The 22,195-nt window shown below is 38.5% G+C and overlaps 1 protein-coding gene across 5 annotated transcripts in view; it reads left to right on the plus strand.

Moving 5' to 3' along the window:
* The first annotated feature begins 223 nt into the window (after positions 1–223).
* akap17a (A kinase (PRKA) anchor protein 17A) overlaps positions 224–22,195 on the plus strand; it is a 61,591-nt gene continuing 39,619 nt past the window's right edge. The window contains exons 1-4 of one of the 5 annotated variants that reach the window (XM_061971750.2): positions 224–424; positions 9,323–9,497; positions 9,793–9,820; positions 18,900–19,247. In XM_061971750.2, coding sequence (XP_061827734.1) covers positions 18,921–19,247 — 327 coding nt within the window. In that variant the 5' untranslated portion in view covers positions 224–424; positions 9,323–9,497; positions 9,793–9,820; positions 18,900–18,920. The remainder of the gene's footprint in view (positions 425–9,322; positions 9,498–9,792; positions 9,821–18,899; positions 19,248–22,195) is intronic. The other 4 variants (XM_061971747.2, XM_061971749.2, XM_061971751.2 and 1 more) reach the window with 4 other exon arrangements.

A 22,195-nucleotide genomic window follows, 5' to 3' on the forward strand; every position in this document is an offset into this window, starting at 1 on the left:
TTTTGAATGCGGAAAAACCTGGAATTCCGGGAAATCTGGGAATTTAAATGCTTTGTAGCATTCCCGCAAATATATACGATTATGACCGCGATTATTCGACGTAATCCTACAACTCTAAGGCGTTAACACTGTGAGAATTAGACCTGAGCATGTGGTTTAAAATGTGTAATACTTCAATATGTCCTCAGAGTGTCGCTGTTCAGAATAACAACTCTCGTCCCTCCCCGTTGGTTTACGCCGGGGTCAAAGTTGACAGCATGCGGAAGTGGTTTCGCTTGTCCGGTCTTTAATATTTATGCTCTTTTTTTTTTTGCGTCCCTCCAAACAATTCTATTCATTTCCACCGAAAGTGTACTGAAATTGTGACTGGCCGGCTCGGTTCGTCCTAACGACTTGACGCAAATTACACGGACTCGCTCTCGAGGTATGTCCGACTCAATGAACTCACTAGCTAGCATGCTAACAGCTAGCGTGCTAACAACTAGCATCATGTAACGTATCGCTCGCATCAGCTATCATGTTTACCTCGTAATATAGTCTAATACTATCTCTCCGTATGTTCTACTATTTGTCATAGTTACATCTGTCACATTGCAGTTGATAATGCTATTGGACGGTGGTAGTTCCATCCATCCATTTTTTACCGCTTGTCCCAATGACGCTGGGTATGTTAGATGCGCGACAAGAAAACGTGCGTTCAAAACTCTCCCCCCCAACAAAAACATTGTGATCATCTGCTACACCACGTTGTCGAAATGTTTTACAGGTTGTCCTTTAGAGCAGTGTTTGTCAACCACTGTGCCGTGGGAGATTCTCTAATTTCACCTATTTGGGTGAAAACTATTTTTTGCAAACCAGTAATTATAGTCTGCAAATGATGTGTTATTGTTGAGTGTCTGTGTTGTCCAGAGCTCGACTGAGTAAAAAGGTGGCAGCCGTAGCTAATTGCTTTGTAGAGGTCGGAAACAGCGGGAGGCATAGTGCAGGTAAAATTGTGTCCAATGCTTAAACCAAAATGTGAGTGACCCTAAGAAAAGGCATTGAAGCTTAGGGAAGGCTATGCGGAACGAAACTAAAGCTGAACTGGCTACAGAGTAAACAAAAACAGAATGCTGGACGACAGCAAAGACTTACTGCGTCCACAGTGTACAACCGAACATGACGTGACAATCAACAATGTCCCCACGAGGAAGGATGAAAACAACTGAAATATTCTTGATTGCTAAAACAAAGTAGTTGCGGCAAATATCGCTCCAAGGAAGACATGAAACTGCTACAGGAAAATACCAAAAAAAGAGAAAAAGCCACCAAAATAGGAGCGCAAGACAAGAACTAATTTTAATTTCCGCTGGTGGTGTGCCTCCGCATTTTTTCAACGCAAAAAATGTGCCTTGGCTCCAAAAAGGTTGAAAAACACTGCTTTAGACCAGTGTTTTTTAACCACTGTGCCACGGCACATTGTGCCGTGAGATACAGTCTGGTGTGCCGTGGGAGATTGTCTAATTTCACCTATTTGGGTGAAAAATATTTTTTGCAAACCAGTAATTGTAGTCTGCAAATGATGTGTTGTTGTTGAGTGTCGGTGTTGTCTAGAGCTCGGCAGAGTAACCGTGTAATACTCTTCTATATCAGTAGGTGGCAGCCGGTAGCTAATTGCTTTGTAGATGTTGGAAACAGCGGGAGGCAGTGCGCAGGTAAAAAGGTGTCGAATGCGTAAACCAAAATAAACAAAAGGTGAGTGACCCTAAGAAAAGGCATTGAAGCTTAGGGAAGGCTATGCGGAACGAAACTAAAACTGAACTGGCTACAGAGTAAACAAAAACAGAATGCTGGACGACAGCAAAGACTTACTGCGTCCACAGTGTACAACCGAACATGACGTGACAATCAACAATGTCCCCACGAGGAAGGATGAAAACAACTGAAATATTCTTGATTGCTAAAACAAAGTAGTTGCGGCAAATATCGCTCCAAGGAAGACATGAAACTGCTACAGGAAAATACCAAAAAAAAGAGAAATAGCAACCAAAATAGGAGCGCTAGACAAGAACTAAAACACTACACACAGGAAAACAGCAAAAAAGTCAAAATAAGTCAGGGTGTGATGTGACAGGTGGTGACAGTACACCTACTTTGAGACAAGAGCTATAGTGATGCATGCTTGGTTATGGTTTAAAGTCATATCCAACAATTGCGACAACGACTTTTTACTGTCAACTGAATTTTGTTTTTTAATGATTTCTGCTGGTGGTGTGCCTCCGCATTTTTTCAAAGCAAAAAACGTGCCTTGGCTGAAAAAAGGTTGAAAAACACTGCTTTAGACCAGTGTTTTTCAACCACTGTGCAGTACAGTCTGGTGTGCCGTGTGAGATTGTCTAATTTCACCTACTTGGGTGAAAAATATTTTTTGCAAACCAGTAATTGTAGTCTGCAAATGATGTGTTGTTGTTGAGTGTCGGTGTTGTCTAGAGCTCGGCAGAGTAACCGTGTAATACTCTTCTATATCAGTAGGTGGCAGCCGGTAGCTAATTGCTTTGTAGATGTTGGAAACAGCGGGAGGCAGTGCGCAGGTAAAAAGGTGTCGAATGCGTAAACCAAAATAAACAAAAGGTGAGTGACCCTAAGAAAAGGCATTGAAGCTTAGGGAAGGCTATGCGGAACGAAACTAAAGCTGAACTGGCTACAGAGTAAACAAAAACAGAATGCTGGACGACAGCAAAGACTTACTGCGTCCACAGTGTACAACCGAACATGACGTGACAATCAACAATGTCCCCACGAGGAAGGATGAAAACAACTGAAATATTCTTGATTGCTAAAACAAAGTAGTTGCGGCAAATATCGCTCCAAGGAAGACATGAAACTGCTACAGGAAAATACCAAAAAAAGAGAAAAAGCCACCAAAATAGGAGCGCAAGACAAGAATTAATTTTAATTTCCGCTGGTGGTGTGCCTCCGCATTTTTTCAACGCAAAAAATGTGCCTTGGCTCAAAAAAGGTTGAAAAACACTGCTTTAGACCAGTGTTTTCCAACCACTGTGCCACGGCACATTTTTCCAGTTCATAAAACAACTTCATTTTTTGTCCTGATTAAGAGGAATGTTTTGACGGTGGAACAGTTGAAGTGGGTTGAAAAATGTGAAAGGAGTAGTCGACAGAAAAAAGAGTGAACATAGTGTTTGAAAAAACGGGAATTGTGGGAATTCCTGGAATTTTTCTTAAGTTGGAACAATTGTGGTTTGAATGTGCAAGATGAGTGGAATATGTTGAAGGTGGAATGGTTTGAATCGGTTGGAAAATGTGGAAATGGTGGAAGTTTAAAAATGGCCAGTTCATTTTGAATGGGGAAATGTCCCGGAAAACCTGGAATTCTAGGAAATCTGGGAATTTTTATTTTTGTATAATTTAAGAAGTAGAGCACACAATTTTTGAAAAGGCTGAATATTTTGAAGGTGGAATGGTTTGAATCGGTTGGAAAATGTGGAAATGGTGGAAGTTTAAAAATGGCCAATTCATTTTGAATGGGGAAATGTCCCGGAAAACCTGGAATTCTAGGAAATCTGGGAATTTTTATTTTTGTATACTTTTTGAAGTAGAGCACACAATTTCTGAAAAGGCTGAATATTTTGAAGTTGGAATGGTTTGAATCGGCTAAAAAATGTGGGAGTTGTGGAACTTTGAAACATTTCCTATTCATTTCAATGGGAATTTCATGAAAATGTGGGTATTCCGGGAAAAAATTGATTTTTTTTTTAGAAAATGGTCAAAAATGTTCAATGTTCCGAATAAGTTTAAATGGTTGGTGTTGTTATTTTTTAAAACGGTTGAGAAACGTTGAAGTCGTAACATTTTTATTTGGTAAATGGTATTACAGAATGTCCGTGAGATACAGTCTGGTGTGCCGTGGGAGATTGTCTAATTTCACCTATTTGGGTGAAAAATATTTTTTGCAAACCAGTAATTGTAGTCTGCAAATGATGTGTTGTTGTTGAGTGTCGGTGTTGTCTAGAGCTCGGCAGAGTAACCGTGTAATACTCTTCTATATCAGTAGGTGGCAGCCGGTAGCTAATTGCTTTGTAGATGTTGGAAACAGCGGGAGGCAGTGCGCAGGTAAAAAGGTGTCGAATGCGTAAACCAAAATAAACAAAAGGTGAGTGACCCTAAGAAAAGGCATTGAAGCTTAGGGAAGGCTATGCGGAACGAAACTAAAGCTGAACTGGCTACAGAGTAAACAAAAACAGAATGCTGGACGACAGCAAAGACTTACTGCGTCCACAGTGTACAACCGAACATGACGTGACAGTCAACAATGTCCCCACGAGGAAGGATGAAAACAACTGAAATATTCTTGATTGCTAAAACAAAGTAGTTGCGGCAAATATCGCTCCAAGGAAGACATGAAACTGCTACAGGAAAATACCAAAAAAAGAGAAAAAGCCACCAAAATAGGAGCGCAAGACAAGAATTAATTTTAATTTCCGCTGGTGGTGTGCCTCCGCATTTTTTCAACGCAAAAAATGTGCCTTGGCTCAAAAAAGGTTGAAAAACACTGCTTTAGACCAGTGTTTTCCAACCACTGTGCCACGGCACATTTTTCCAGTTCATAAAACAACTTCATTTTTTGTCCTGATTAAGAGGAATGTTTTGACGGTGGAACAGTTGAAGTGGGTTGAAAAATGTGAAAGGAGTAGTCGACAGAAAAAAGAGTGAACATAGTGTTTGAAAAAACGGGAATTGTGGGAATTCCTGGAATTTTTCTTAAGTTGGAACAATTGTGGTTTGAATGTGCAAGATGAGTGGAATATGTTGAAGGTGGAATGGTTTGAATCGGTTGGAAAATGTGGAAATGGTGGAAGTTTAAAAATGGCCAGTTCATTTTGAATGGGGAAATGTCCCGGAAAACCTGGAATTCTAGGAAATCTGGGAATTTTTATTTTTGTATAATTTAAGAAGTAGAGCACACAATTTTTGAAAAGGCTGAATATTTTGAAGGTGGAATGGTTTGAATCGGTTGGAAAATGTGGAAATGGTGGAAGTTTAAAAATGGCCAATTCATTTTGAATGGGGAAATGTCCCGGAAAACCTGGAATTCTAGGAAATCTGGGAATTTTTATTTTTGTATACTTTTTGAAGTAGAGCACACAATTTCTGAAAAGGCTGAATATTTTGAAGTTGGAATGGTTTGAATCGGCTAAAAAATGTGGGAGTTGTGGAACTTTGAAACATTTCCTATTCATTTCAATGGGAATTTCATGAAAATGTGGGTATTCCGGGAAAAAAATTGATTTTTTTTTTAGAAAATGGTCAAAAATGTTCAATGTTCCGAATAAGTTTAAATGGTTGGTGTTGTTATTTTTTAAAACGGTTGAGAAACGTTGAAGTCGTAACATTTTTATTTGGTAAATGGTATTACAGAATGTCCGTGAGATACAGTCTGGTGTGCCGTGGGAGATTGTCTAATTTCACCTATTTGGGTGAAAAATATTTTTTGCAAACCAGTAATTGTAGTCTGCAAATGATGTGTTGTTGTTGAGTGTCGGTGTTGTCTAGAGCTCGGCAGAGTAACCGTGTAATACTCTTCTATATCAGTAGGTGGCAGCCGGTAGCTAATTGCTTTGTAGATGTTGGAAACAGCGGGAGGCATGGCGCAGGTAAAAAGGTGTCGAATGCGTAAACCAAAATAAACAAAAGGTGAGTGACCCTAAGAAAAGGCATTGAAGCTTAGGGAAGGCTATGCGGAACGAAACTAAAACTGAACTGGCTACAGAGTAAACAAAAACAGAATGCTGGACGACAGCAAAGACTTACTGCGTCCACAGTGTACAACCGAACATGACGTGACAATCAACAATGTCCCCACGAGGAAGGATGAAAACAACTGAAATATTCTTGATTGCTAAAACAAAGTAGTTGCGGCAAATATCGCTCCAAGGAAGACATGAAACTGCTACAGGAAAATACCAAAAAAAGAGAAAAAGCCACCAAAATAGGAGCGCAAGACAAGAACTTAAAACACTGCACACAGGAAAACAGCAAAAAAGTCAAAATAAGTCAGGGTGTGATGTGACAGGTGGTGACAGTACACCTACTTTGAGACAAGAGCTATAGTGATGCATGCTTGTTTATGCTTTAAAGTCATATCCAACAATTGCGACAACGACTTTTTACTGTCAACTGAATTTTGTTTTTTAATGATTTCTGCTGGTGGTGTGCCTCCGCATTTTTTCAAAGCAAAAAACGTGCCTTGGCTCAAAAAAGGTTGAAAAACACTGCTTTAGACCAGTGTTTTTCAACCACTGTGCAGTACAGTCTGGTGTGCCGTGTGAGATTGTCTAATTTCACCTACTTGGGTGAAAAATATTTTTTGCAAACCAGTAATTGTAGTCTGCAAATGATGTGTTGTTGTTGAGTGTCGGTGTTGTCTAGAGCTCGGCAGAGTAACCGTGTAATACTCTTCCATATCAGTAGGTGGCAGCCGGTAGCTAATTGCTTTGTAGATGTTGGATACAGCGGGAGGCAGTGCGCAGGTAAAAAGGTGTCGAATGCGTAAACCACAAAATAAACAAAAGGTGAGTGCCCCCAAGAAAAGGCATTGAAGCTTAGGGAAGGCTATGCGGAATGAAACTAAAGCTGAACTGGCTACAAAGTAAACAAAAACAGAATGCTGGACGACAGCAAAGACTTACTGCGTCCACAGTGTACAACCGAACATGACGTGACAGTCAACAATGTCCCCACGAAGAAGGATAAAAACAACTGAAATATTCTTGATTGCTAAAACAAAGTAGATGCGGGAAATATCGCTCAAAGGAAGACATGAGACTGCTACAGGAAAATACCAAAAAAAAGAGAAAAAGCAACCAAAATAGGAGCGCAAGACAAGAACTAAAACACTACACACAGGAAAACAGCAAAAAAGTCAAAATAAGTCAGGGTGTGATGTGACAGGTGGTGACAGTACACCTACTTTGAGACAAGAGCTATAGTGATGCATGCTTGGTTATGCTTTAAAGTCACATCCAACAATTGCGACAACGACTTTTTACTGTCAACTGAATTTTGTTTTTTAATGATTTCTGCTGGTGGTGTACCTCCGCATTTTTTCAAAGCAAAAAACGTGCCTTGGCTCAAAAAAGGTTGAAAAACACTGCTTTAGACCAGTGTTTTTCAACCACTGTGCAGTACAGTCTGGTGTGCCGTGTGAGATTGTCTAGTTTTACTTACTTGGGTGAAAAATATTTTTGGACAACCAGTAATTGTAGTCTGCAAATGATATGTTGTTGTTGTTGAGTGTCTGTGCTGTCTAGAGCTCGGCAGAGTAACCGTGTAATACTCTTCAATATCAGTAGGTGGCAGCCGGTAGCTAATTGCTTTGTAGATGTCGGAAACAGCGGGAGGCATAGTGCAGGTAAAATTGTGTCTAATGCTTAAACCAAAAATAAACAAAAGGTGAGTGCCCCTAAGAAAAGGCATTGAAGCTTAAGGAAGGCTATGCGGAACGAAACTAAAACTGAACTGGCTACAGAGTAAACAAAAACAGAATGCTGGACGACAGCAAAGACTTACTGCGTCCACAGTGTACAACCGAACATGACGTGACAATCAACAATGTCCCCACGAGGAAGGATGAAAACAACTGAAATATTCTTGATTGCTAAAACAAAGTAGTTGCGGCAAATATCGCTCCAAGGAAGACATGAAACTGCTACAGGAAAATACCAAAAAAAGAGAAAAAGCCACCAAAATAGGAGCGCAAGACAAGAACTAATTTTAATTTCCGCTGGTGGTGTGCCTCCGCATTTTTTCAACGCAAAAAATGTGCCTTGGCTCCAAAAAGGTTGAAAAACACTGCTTTAGACCAGTGTTTTTTAACCACTGTGCCACGGCACATTGTGCCGTGAGATACAGTCTGGTGTGCCGTGGGAGATTGTCTAATTTCACCTATTTGGGTGAAAAATATTTTTTGCAAACCAGTAATTATAGTCTGCAAAAGATGTGTTGTTGTTGTTGTTGAGTGTCGGTGTTGTCTAGAGCTCGGCAGAGTAACCGTGTAATACTCTTCCATATCAGTAGGTGGCAGCCGGTAGCTAATTGCTTTGTAGATGTCGGAAACAGCGGGAGGCATTGTGCAGGTAAAATTGTGTCTAATGCTTAAACCAAAAATGAACAAAAGGTGAGTGCCCCTAAGAAAAGGCATTGAAGCTTAAGGAAGGCTATGCGGAACGAAACTAAAACTGAACTGGCTACAGTGTAAACAAAAACAGAATGCTGGACGACCGCAAAGACTTACTGCGGAGCAAAGACGGCGTTCACAGTGTACAACCGAACATGACGTGACAATCAATAAGGTCCGCACAAAGAAGGATAAAAACAACTGAAATATTCTTGATTGCTAAAACCAAGTAGATGCGGGAAATATCGCTCAAAGGAAGACATGAGACTGCTACAGGAAAATACCAAAAAAAACAGAAAAAGCCACCAAAATAGGAGCGCAAGACAAGAAGTAAAACACTACACACAGGAAAACAGCAAAAAACTCAAAATAAGTCAGGGCGTGATGTGACAGGTGGTGACAGTACACCTACTTTGAGACAAGAGCTGTATTGATGCATGCTTGGTTATGCTTTAAAGTCATATCCTCAACCTCCAACCTCCGAGGACAAAGCTACGAATAATGGGAGACCTGGCTTTTTGCTCCGCCGCTGTGGATGCTTTTAAAAAGGGGCTTAAAAACCCTTCTTTAAAAAAAAAAAAAAAAGCCTGTTTTTTAGATATATGTGTACTAGTTCTAGCTAGTTCTGTTCAAGTTTTTATTTTTATTTATTTGTATTATCTTTTTATTTTTTTTTATTTTTTGTTTTTTTATACACTGTAGCACTTTGAGGTTGTTTGCGCAATATAAAGTGCTTTTTACAAATAAAATCTATTATTATTATTATCCAACAATTGCGACAACAACTTTTTACTGTCAACTGAGTTTTGTTTTTTAATGATTTCTGCTGGTGGTGCGCCTCCGCATTTTTTTAACGCAAAATGTGCCTTGGCTCAAAAAAGGTTAATAAACGCTGCTTTAGACAAAGCCTAACACGTGTGAACGTGATTTAGGACGAATATTTTCGTAGGGGTGTGACGATTAATCGATATATTGATTTTATTTTCTCAAATTTCAAGCATATCGATTTTTCCCCTGATAAGTTTGCCTTCCAGAGGATAGGTATCCATCGATTGTATCAATACTAGAAATAGGAAAACATTGGATTTAAGAACGGCAGACTTTATAAGAAGTTTCACACTTTTAATAAGCATGTTAAACGTTTTTCAGGTCTGTCTGTCCCGACTGTGTGGTCATCGCCGTCAAAGTCGGCAAAAGAAGAACGGCGAATAGCTACGGTGGCTGAGAAAGACCAAAACACATTCATGTGAAGCAACGACACAACTTTAAGCCACAAAGGACGCGACGACGCAAGTCACGGCGACGGACCAACTCCTTGAACGTGGTATATTAGTACGATTGAAAAAGTAACTAGATGAGTCAATTCCTGAAGGAATTGCGTGTGAATGCTCCAATGCTGCAGTTAAACTGAAATGCGGACACAATATAGTATGAATGTATGTAGCCGAGCTAAATTTTACTCTATTTTATTTTAATTTTGGTCATTTATTCACATCATTTTTTGTGGTGAACTTCCCCAAAAGTGTTTCTCATTGTAAATAGGTTCCACTCTATTATTTTCCGTTACATACCTTTTTGTTTCCCTGGGGGGCGATTTGGCGTCGCACCTTTGTGAACAGCTTCAGTGAGCACTGACGCTCGGAGCTGGTAAGTCACGTTTATGTCTCTCTCCCTTTGTTTTTTTTATAAACTATTTGGTTGTCGCCCTTAAGTGTTTTGTGGGAATGCGCGCTGTCTTGTGACTTGTTGGTGGGCATGCGGGTTGAATTCCTGAATGTTGGTTGTTGAATTGTTGAAAAAAAACAGACTTTTGTATGCTAAATGATGTGTGGATTAGCTTATTGCTAGCGGCAGTTGTTGCGGGGTTTCCTCGTAAGTTTGCGCACGGGTCAGGGGCTCTGCTGTGTGTCTGTGTGGACATCTTGTGTGCCGCTGTGGCATTAATATGAGTGTGTATTATTTCCTTTTTTATTCTTTAGTAGAGAGAGCCTTTTTGCTGTGGACTGTGTGTGACGCCCTGTTGTTTTTGTTTCTATTAAAACAAAAAAGGTATGTCTGTTATGAGTTTTTTTGGCATAGTTTATTGTATAAAAAATATAAAAAGAGTTGATGTAGGTGGGAAAGGTGAGGTGTATTGCTGCACATATTAAGGATCCTTTTTCTTAATATATATTATTTGCTGAAGTATATATTTTATATACTGTGTTTTATTTAATTAATTTATTTGAGACTATTTTATGCTTTATTTACCTTTTCATTATTATTATTATTTTTATTTTATTTATTATTATTATTTCCACATTAAGCATACATAATTGAATTGAGTGAGCACTGACGCTCGGAGTTGTGGAGAGGGATCCTTTTTGCTGTGGACTGTGTGAGACGCGCTGTTGTTTTTGTTTCTATTAAAAAAAAAAGGTGAATACATCCTCCACGATTCAACTCCTGTGTGTGCACCTCACTACAAGATACACAACGCAGAACAGTGACTGTTACATGTAAGAATAGTTTGAATGTTGGAATGGTTTGAATGTCAAAGAGCTTGAATTTCCGGGAAACCAGAATTTGGTTTGGAACTTGGGAAAAAGTGTTACCGTATTTTCCGCATCATAAGGCGCCCTGGGTTAAAAGCCGCGCCTTCAATGAACGGCATATTTCAAAACTTTGTCCACCAATAAGCCGCCCCGTGTTGTAAGCCGCATCTAACTGCGCTAAAGGAATGTCAAAAAAACAGTCAGATAGGTCAGTCAAACTTTAATAATATATTAAAAACCAGCGTTCTAACAACTCTGTTCACTCCCAAAATGTACGCAAATGTGCAATCACAAACATACGTATATCAACATGGACAGAGCTGTGTGAAAAAAGCCACCCGGCCTCTTCGCGTAAACTTAAACTTACCTTAACCACTCGCTCATCTTTTCTTCATCCATCCCTTCGAGTTAGCTTTTATGATGACGCCGGCTGGAAAGGTCTCTTTTGGCAAGGTCTTCCTTTTGAATATCACCATGGGTGGAAGTTAGCATGGCAAGCTAGAACCACAGTGAAGGATGACTTCTCATTCCCTGTGGTGCGAATATTCACCGTACGTGCTCCCGTTCCACAGTGCGGTTCACAGGAATATCAGTTGCTGTGAAATACGGTAGTAATCCGTGTGCGGATGGAGAGATTGCGTCTTTTCATGAACCGGGTCCTTGTCGCTTAGTAGGAGCCATTTTGAGGTCTTTACAGATGTAAACAGGAAATGAAACGTACGGTGATATCCGCGCGTTTTTTCTTCTTCTTCCGGGGGCGGGTGGTTGCTTACAGTAGAAGAAGAAGCGCTTCCTGTTCTATGGGGGCGGGTGCTTACCTTGGCGGTTGCTTGCGTAGAAGAAGAAGCGCTTCCTGTTCTACCGGGAAAAAAGATGGCGGCTGTTTACCTAAGTTGGGAGATCGAAACTTTATGAAAATGAATCTTAATATTTATCCATATATAAAGCGCACCGGGTTAAAAGCCGCACTGTCAGCTTTTGAGTAAATTTGTGGTTTTTAGGTGCGGCTAATGGTGCGGAAAATACGGTAGTTTGAATGTCCAGAATGAGTGGAATGTGTTGATGTTGGAATGGTTTGAATAGGTTGAAAAATGTGGCAATTGTGTAACTTGGAAACATGTCCCATTCATTTCAATGGGAACTTCCTGGAAATTTCGGAATTTTGGGTAAAGCCCGATTTTTTTGGGAAAATTATTAGGAGCATGAATGTCCTGAATGAGCTGAATTGGTTGGTGTTGGAATGGTTTAAATCGGTCAAGAAATGTTGAAGTATTCCCGTATTTTTCGGACTATAAGTCGCAGTTATTATTTGAATGACTCTTACCATAATATGTTACGTTAACATACCAGTTGGTTATTTATGCCTCATATAACGTACACTTATTCAGCCTGTTGTTCACTATTCTTTATTTATTTTAAATTGCCTTTCAAATGTCTATTCTTGGTGTTGGCTTTTATCAAATAAATGTCCCCCAAAAATGCGACTTATACTCCAGTGCGACTTATATATGTTTTTTTCCTTCTTTATTATGCATTTTCGGCCGGTGCGACTTATACTCCAGAGCGACTTATACTCCGGAGCGACTTATACTCCGAAAAATACGGTAACTGTTTTTTTAATTAAGAAATTGTATTATGGAATTTCAGGAAAACCAAGAATGTTTCTAGTTCCTAAACCAACTTAAAATATTTTGACAGTGGAACAGTCGAAATGGATGAAAAAAGGAAGCGAAAAAGGTTGGAAATAGGGTTAGAAAAACCCCCCGGAATTCCTGGAAATTTGTTGAACGTGGAAAAATGGTAGTTTGAATGTCTAGGACGAGTTGATTCATGGGTTGAAGATTGTGCGAATTGTGGAAGTTTGAAAAATGGACAATTCATTTTGAATGGGAAAAAGGAATTATGGGAAATCTGGGAATTTTTATTTTTTTATTTTTGAAGTAGAGCACACAATTCCCAAACAGGCTGAATATTTTGAAGTTGGAACAGTTTGAATCAGATGAAAAATGTGGGAATTGTGGAACTTTAAAAGAATGTCCCATTGAATTTCCCCATAATTAGTGAATTTTGGGAAAAGCGGGAATTTTTTTTTAAATGGTAAAAAACTTGAATGAGTTGGAATGGTTGGTGTTACAATTTTTCAAATCGGTCAAGAAATGTTGAAGTATTAACTGTTTTTTTAATTGAGAAATTGTACTATGGAATTTCAGTAAAACCAAGAATGTTTCTAGTTCCTAAACCAACTTTTTTCCACCTCCTGACTAAGAAAAATATTTTGACAGTGGAACAGTTGAAATGGGATGAAAAAAGGAATAGTAAAACAAAAAGTTGGAAATAGGGTTAAAAACCCCCCAGCAATTCCTAGGAAATTTGTTGAACGTGGAAAAATGGTAGTTTGAATGTCTAGGATGAGTTGAAGGTGGAATGGGTTGACAAATGTGGGAATTGTGGAAGTTTGAAAAATGGCGATTCATTTTGAATGGAAAAAAAAAGGCACAGTGGAAGAATGGCCGTGCGCGACCCGAGGGTCCCTGGTTCAATCCCCACCTAGTACCAACCTCGTCATGTCCGTTGTGTCCTGAGCAAGACACTTCACCCTTGCTCCTGATGGGTGCTGGTTAGCGCCTTGCATGGCAGCTCCCTCCATCAGTGTGTGAATGTGTGTGTGAATGGGTAAATGTGGAAGTAGTGTCAAAGCGCTTTGAGTACCTTGAAGGTAGAAAAGCGCTATACAAGTACAACCCATTTATCATTTATTTATTTATTTCGGGATTTTTTTTTTTTTTTTAATTTTTGAAGTAGAGTACACAATTCCCAAACAGGCTGAATATTTTGAGGTTGGAACAGTTTGAATCAGATGAAAAATGTGGGAATTGTGGAACTTTAAAAGAATGCCCCATTGAATTTCCCCAAAAATTGGGAATTTCGGGAAAGCCGGGAATTTTTTTTAAATGGTAAAAAACTTGAATGGTCTGAATGAGTTGGAATGGTTGGTGTTGACATTTTTCAAATCGGTTAAGAAATGTTGAAGTATTAAGTTTTTTTAATTGAGAAATTTTGTATGGAATTTCAGGAAAACCAAGAATGTTTCTAGTTCTTAAACCAACTTTTTTCCCCCTCCTGACTAAGAAAAATATTTGACAGTGGAACGAACAGTTGAAATGGGATGAAAAAAGGAAATGGAGTAGTAAAACAAAAAAGGTTGGAAATAGGGTAAGAAAAAAAACAGGAATTCCTGGAAATTTGTTGAGTGTGGAAAAATGGTAGTTTGAATGTCTAGGATGAGTTGAAGGCGGAATGGTTTGAATGGGTTGAAGAATGTGGGAATTGTGGAAGTTTGAAAAATGGACAATTCATTTTGAATGGGGAAAAGGGAAAAGAAAGGAATTATGGGAAATCCGTGATTTTTTTTTGTTGAATTGTTGTAGTTGAGCACACAGTTCCTAAACAGGCTGAATATTTTGAAGCTGGAACAGTTTGAATCAGATGAAAAATGTGGAACTTTAAAAGAATGTTCCATTGAATTTCCCCCAAATTTGGGAATTTCGGGAAAAGCGGAAATTTTTTAAAAATGGTAAAAAACTTGAATGGTCTGAATGAGTTGGAATGGTTGGTGTTGAAATTTTTCAAATCGGCCGAGAAATGTTGGAAGTAGTAACATGTTGAATTTAGAAATGGTATTACGGAAGAAGAAGATGAATTATAATAATAAATTGATGAATTTTGGTGTAGAAATGCTCTGGAGCATTCACACAATTAGTGACTGAATAAGTTGTTACACTTCACTTACTTTTCCAACTTTGTTCATTACACTGTTTTCAATTTTCCGTCTCAGGAATTTGGTGAGTGGCCGAAATTTGTCTGCTGTCGCTTCCATTCTGCTTGTATTGTCCTGTTTCGGCTTATGTTTGTTGTGTTGTGGCTTATGTTTTTGGGCCGTTAATTGTTGTTTGTGTCCATATTTCATTTAAACATAATTTCCTATGTTGCGTGCGACCAGTCTTCCTCTCAGGGAATAAAGCACACTGGTCAATCCCAAATTCTATAATATGTTGAGTAAAAAGGACCACTGAGACAAAATAGTACTTTGCCAAGTTTTACCAAAGCTTTAGGAGACCAGCCCTTACAATGCAACAATAGCATCAGCAAGAAGAGGTCTCAATCCAAACAAAAAGAGTCAGCTTATGTACAGTCAATATTGAAACTTTTTCTCATAACATTACACCTCTTTGCTCTTTAACTACTTTTTTACATTTCTTTTTTGGAAAGGACCCCAGAGACAGAATGGTACAATAACAAGTTTTACTGAAGCTTCAGGAGACCAGGCCTTACAGTGCAACCATAGCATCAGCAAGCAAAGTCTAAATTCAAACAAAAAGAGTCAGCTTATGTAGAGTGAAAACAGCCCCTCTCAACCCAGAAAGGAGAGCAGGTGCTTCTTCAAAACAGATGAGGAGCTGGCCAAAACAGCTCTGTGAGCTGACAAACAGGAGCCCTTAAGACAAAACAAAGAGTTTACTAGCGCAGTATTTTTCAACCTTTTTTGAGCCAAGTCCCATTTTTTGCGTTGAAAAAATGCGGAGGCACACCACCAGCAGAAATCATTAAAAAACGAAACTCGGTTGACAGTAAGAAGTTGTTGTCGCAATTGTTGAATATGACTTTAAACCATAACCAAGCATGCATCAATACAGCTCTTGTCTCAAAGTAGGTGTACTGTCACCACCTGTCACATCCCGCCATAACTTATTTGGACTTTTTTGCTGTTTTCCTGTGTAAAGTGTTTTAGTTCTTGTCTTGCGCTCCTATTTTGGTGGCTTTTTCTCTTTTTTTGGTATTTTCCTGTAGCAGTCTTCCTTTGAGCGATATTTCCCGCATCTACTTTGTTTTAGCAATCAATAATATTTCAGTTGTTTTTATCCTTCTTTGTGGGTACATTGTTGATTGTCACATCATGTTCAGTTGTACACTGTGGACGCCGTCTTTGCTCCACAGTAAGTCTTTGCTGTCGTCCAGCATTCTGTTTTTGTTTACTTTGTAGCCAGTTCAGTTTTAGTTTCGTTCTGCATAGCCTTCCCTAAGTTTCAATGCCTTTTCTTAGGGGCATTCACCTTTTGTTTATTTTTGGTTTAAGCATTAGCATACCTGCCAACTACTCCGGTTTTCCCGTAATTAGTACGGTTTTCATCAACCTATTCCGGGTTACGGTTGCAGTGATAAAAAATACGGTTTTTCATTAATTAAAAACTTCTTTTTTTTTAAAGTTTTATTCACGGAATCGCGTAACAACAATGACAATCGACACTGCTTCCCGTAACTTCCTATCGAGCCATTCCGAATGCCATGCGCGAGGCTATTTATAGCACCGCTGCCAAGCACGAGTTTCCAAACGAGCGAACGAGTCTTAAACCGAAAAGAAAACTGCAGTCATTCCGTGAAGAATATTCAAAAGCCTATCCGGGAATAATTATCCGTTCCAAAAAGGGTGAAAACTACGCGAATTGCACCTTGTGCAGACAAGATTTTTCGATCGGACACGGAGGAATTAGCGATGTAAAAGACCACGTTGGGACAAAAAAACACAAGTCTAATGCCGTTGCTAGCGATACAAGTGGAAAACTTTCAACGTTTTTCGTCGCCCAAACAGATTCTTTGGATGTGATAAATGCCGAAGTTTTATTTACGGAGGCAATAATTGAGCATGGACTAGAATACATTTGGATTTTAGCCACAAAAAGGTAATGACACCAATGTTATCTATTGGAATTGTTTAGTACTGTTATACTGTTAAAAGTGTTTATACTATTTATGCTTTCAAGTCCAAGTTGAAGAAGTCTTGTTAAATGTTGACAGCATAACTACCAAAATACAGAAGTATGTCCTTAATATTTTTGCAGTGCTATTTCTGTTGAAAAGTTAAAATGATTACATTAGAGATGTGATGTGCCACTTTTCAAGTGTCTGATGGCTTAAATTAATTTGCATACATTTTTCATATTTTGAATTCTTTTGAAAGGCTTACAAAAAAACTACATTTGAATTGTAATTCCATGCTATTGACAGGACTATTAATTTTAATGAAGTTAGCTTACCATGTTTACAGTATGATAATTGTGATAGAAATGTGAATTTTAGGCACAGAATATTTTTTACAGTTGAACAAGGCAGTAGATTATACAAGCTTGGACAGAAAGTTAATAATGACACCAATTTTTTTTTTAATGGAATTATTTAGTACTGTTTTACCATTTGTTTACTGTAAAAAGTGTTTATACTGTTTATACTTTCAATTAACAAATTGAAGTCTTGTGAAAGGTTGACAGGATAACTGGCATTAACTGTCAAAATAATTTCAAACTATTGAAGTTAGCTTACAGAATAAACATGTCAATCAACCCATATGATTTTTGCTGTAATATTTTTGTTTTGAAAAGTCACTGTGACTGATAGAAAAGTGATGGTTTTAGCAACATTTTAACCTGTCTGAATGCTAATAATCATTTTGCGTCGGCCCCCCTGAACCCCCCACCAGGACTTTGTCCTGGACCTACCCTGGCTACTAGGTTTTTCTGATTTCAAAAGTTGGCAGGTATGCATTAGACACAATTTTACCTGCACACTGCTTTCCGCTGTTTCCGGCATCTACAAAGCAATTAGCCCCGGCTGCCATCTACTTACCGTATTTTCCGCACCATAAGCCGCCCTGGGTTATAAGCCGCGCCTTCAATGAACGGCATATTTCAAAACTTTGTCCACCTATAAGCCGCCCCGTGTTATAAGCCGCATCTAACTGCGCTAAAGGAATGTCAAAAAAACAGTCAGATAGGTCAGTCAAACTTTAATAATATATTAAAAACCAGCGTGATGTGGGCGCGCATGGAGTCGTATATCAACATGGACGGAGCTGCGTGAAAAAAGCCACCCGGCCTCTTCGCGTAAACTTACCTTAACCACTCGCTCATCTTTTCTTCATCCATCCATCCCTTCGAGTTAGCTTTTATGATGACGCCGGCTGGAAAGGTCTCTTTTGGCAAGGTCTTCCTTTTGAATATCACCATGGGTGGAAGTTTCTGGCCATTAGCATGGCAAGCTAGAACCACAGTGAAGGATGACTTCTCATTCCCTGTGGTGCGAATATTCACCGTACGTGCTCCCGTTGTATCCACAGTGCGGTTCACAGGAATATCAAAAGTCAGTGGAACCTCGTCCATGTTGATAATGTTCTCTGGCCGGATCTTTTTTTCAGCTATCTTGTTTTTACAATATGCACGGAAAGTAGCCAGCTTTTCTTGAAAGTCTTTAGGCAGTTGCTGTGAAATAGTAATCCGTGTGCGGATGGAGAGATTGCGTCTTTTCATGAACCGGAAACCTGTCGCTTAGTAGGAGCCATTTTGTGGTCTTTACAGATGTAAACACACAAAGGAAATGAAACGTAATATCCGCGCGCTTCTTCTTCTACGGGGGCGGGTGGTTGCTTACAGTAGAAGAAGAAGCGCTTCCTCTTCTATGGGGGCGGGTGCTTACCTTGGCGGTTGCTTGCGTAGAAGAAGAAGCACTTCCTCTTCTACGGGGAAAAAAGATGGCGGCTGTTTACCGTAGTTGCGAGACCGAAACTTTATGAAAATTAATCTTAATATTAATCCATATATAAAGCGCACCGGGTTATAAGCCGCACTGTCAGCTTTTGAGTAAATTTGTGGTTTTTAGGTGCGGCTAATAGTGCGGAAAATACGGTACTCTGCCGAGCTCTAGACAATACCGACACTCAACAACAACACATAATTTGCGGACTACAATTACCGGTTTGCAAAAAATATTTTTACCCCAAATAGGTGAAATTAGACAATCTCCCACGGCACAGTGGTTGAAAAACACTGTACTAGCGGACATACAGTAAGATACAAGCAAGGAGGTCACGAGAAGACACACTAAATGGGAAAATACTAGCTGATTTAAACATGACTATGGATCAAAAATATTTAATTCTCACACCTACAAGAAATAACAGGAAAATAGGAAAATCCAATATTTATTTCACACTCACACTACTTGATTTTTTTTTATAAGAAAAATTACTAAATTGATTTAATCTTACTGAATCATTGCAGATCCTGTTTTTAAAAAAACATCATCGTATCAGCAACCACAAATTCCGAATGGAATGGTTAAAACGACCGTCTCTCCTTGCTCAGCAGGATCCCTGCTGCAGAACCATGACCACCATCGTCCACGACACCACGGAGGCGGTGTGCCTGGCTGCAGACTACAACATCTACCTGAAGCCCATTGCCAAGATGACCGTGAGTGTGACGCTGCCGCAACTGAAGTTGCCCGGAAAGAGCATCTCCAACTGGGAGGTGATGGAGAGGGTGAAGGCCATGGTGGTGCCCGACCAATTCTCAACACTGCGCATCTCCAAGAGCACCATGGACTTCATTCGCTTTGAGGGAGAAGTGGAGAACAAAACAGTTGTCAAAAGTCTGTTGAAATGTTTGGATGGGAAGAGCATCAAACTGAGTGGATTTACGGATGTCTTAAAGGTAGGAATGTCTTCTTCTGACTGAGCTGACAATATATACGTCATCATAGCGAAGTCATTTGGTTTAACACAGTCCGTTATGTGGTTTAAAGCGAAACTGCACTTTTTTGGAATTTGGCTGATCATTCACAATCCTTTTGAAAGACCAAAACACATGTTTATCTTTTTTAGGCATTCTAAATCGTAAGTAAATTCTAGCAAAAGTCAGCTAACGATCAAATGAATGGAAGTTGCCATATTCCGCCTGTAAAGCGCTCTAAAAACCTCCACAGTGTAAGTATATACCGTATTTTTCGGAGTATAAGTCGCTCCGGAGTGTAAGTTGCACTGGCCGAAAATGCATAGTAAAGAAAGAAAAAAACATATATAAGTCGCACTGGAGTATAAGTCGCATTTTTTGGGGAAATTTATTTGATAAAACCCAACACCAAGAATAAACATTTGAAAGGCAATTTAAAATAAATAAAGAATAGTGAACAACAGGCTGAATAAGTGTACGTTATATGAGGCATAAATAACCAACTGGTATGTTAACGTAACACATTATGGTAAGAGTCATTCAAATAACTATAACATATAGAACATGCTATACGTTTACCAAACAATCTGTCACTCCTAATCGCTAAATCCCATGAAATCTTATACGTCTAGTCTCTTACGTGAATGAGCTAAATAATATTATTTGATATTTTGCGGTAATGTGTTAATAATTTCACACTTAAGTCGCTCCTGAGTATACGGTAAGTCGCAAACTATGAAAAAAACTGCGACTTATAGTCCGAAAGATATGGTATGTAGTATCTAGTAATATTCATAATAACATGTAATATGTACATATTTTGATCATTTCAAGCATACGGCGGTGCTTTCATTTCCCAGACGCGTGTCACTCTATTCCGCCTACAAGGTTTTCTAAAAAACCTCCAAAAACCTCCATCAATGTTTTATATACACACTGTAAGTATATATGTAGTATCTAGTAACATTCATAATAACATGTAATATTTACATATTTTGAATTTTTTAAGCAAACTGCGGTGTATTGATTAATAGTTCACTTTCCCTCCAACAACAACAATAACACATGTTATTTTTTAATGCATTCTACCTTGTAAATAAATGCTAACAAAAGTCAGCTAACAATCAAGCGGATGGAAGTTGCCGTATTCCGCCTATAAAGCGCTTGAAAAAACCTCCACACTGTAAGTATATATGTAGTATTTAGTAATATTCATAATAACATGTAATATGTACATATTTTGATCATTTCAAGCATACGGCGGTGTTTTCATTTCCCAGACGCGTCACTCTATTCCGCCTACAAGGTTTTCTAAAAAACCTCCATCAATGTTTTATATACACACTGTAAGTATATATGTAGTATCTAGTAACATTCATAATAACATGTAATATTTACATATTTAGAATTTTTTAAGCAAACTGCGGCGTATTAATTAATAGTTCACTTTCCCTCCAACAACAACAATAACACGTTATTTTTTTATGCATTCTACCTCGTAAATAAATGCTAACAAAAGTCAGCTAACAATCGAGCGAATGGAAGTTGCCGTATTCCACCTATAAAGCGCTTGAAAAAACCTCCACACTGTAAGTATATATGTAGTATTTAGTAATATTCATAACATGTAATATGTACATATTTTGATCATTTCAAGCATACGGCGGTGTATTCATTTCCCAGACGCGTCACTCTATTCCGCCTATAAGGTTTTCTAAAAAACATCCAAAAACCTCCATCAATGTTTTATATACACACTGTAAGTATATATGTAGTATCTAGTAACATTCATAATAACATGTAATATTTACATATTTAGAATTTTTTAAGCATACTGCGGCGTATTTAATTTCACAGACGCATTCACTTTCCCTCCAACAACAATAACACATGTTGTTATTTTTTTATGCATTCTACCTTGTAAATAAATGCTAACAAAAGTCAGCTAACAATCGAGCGAATGGAAGTTGCCGTATTCCGCCTATAAAGCGCTTGAAAAAACCTCCACACTGTAAGTATATATGTAGTATTTAGTAATATTCATAACATGTAATATGTACATATTTTGATCATTTCAAGCATACGGCGGTGTATTCATTTCCCAGACGCGTCACTCTATTCCGCCTATAAGGTTTTCTAAAAAACATCCAAAAACCTCCATCAATGTTTTATATACACACTGTAAGTATATATGTAGTATCTAGTAACATTCATAATAACATGTAATATTTACATATTTTGAATTTTTTAAGCATACTGCGGCGTGTTCATTTCACAGACCCATTCACTTTCCCTCCAACAACAATAACACGTTGTTATTTTTTTATGCATTCTACCTTGTAAATAAATGCTAACAAAAGTCAGCTAACAATCGAGCGAATGGAAGTTGCCGTATTCCGCCTATAAAGCGCTTGAAAAAACCTCCACACTGTAAGTATATATGTAGTATTTAGTAATATTCATAACATGTAATATGTACATATTTTGATCATTTCAAGCATACGGCGGTGTATTCATTTCCCAGACGCGTCACTCTATTCCGCCTATAAGGTTTTCTAAAAAACCTCCAAAAACCTCCATCAATGTTTTATATACCGGTACACGCTGTAAGTATATATGTAGTATCTAGTAACATTCATAATAACATGTAATATTTACATATTTAGAATTTTTTAAGCATACTGCGGCGTATTTAATTTCACAGACGCATTCACTTTCCCTCCAACAACAATAACACGTTGTTATTTTTTTATGCATTCTACCTCGTAAATAAATGCTAACAAAAGTCAGCTAACAATCGAGCGAATGGAAGTTGCCGTATTCTGCCTATAAAGCGCTTGAAAAAACCTCCACACTGTAAGTATGTATGTAGTATTTAGTAATATTCATAACATGTAATATGTACATATTTTGATCATTTCAAGCATACG

Source organism: Nerophis lumbriciformis, linkage group LG13 (genome assembly GCF_033978685.3).
Source record: "Nerophis lumbriciformis linkage group LG13, RoL_Nlum_v2.1, whole genome shotgun sequence".
Lineage (NCBI taxonomy): Eukaryota > Metazoa > Chordata > Actinopteri > Syngnathiformes > Syngnathidae > Nerophis > Nerophis lumbriciformis.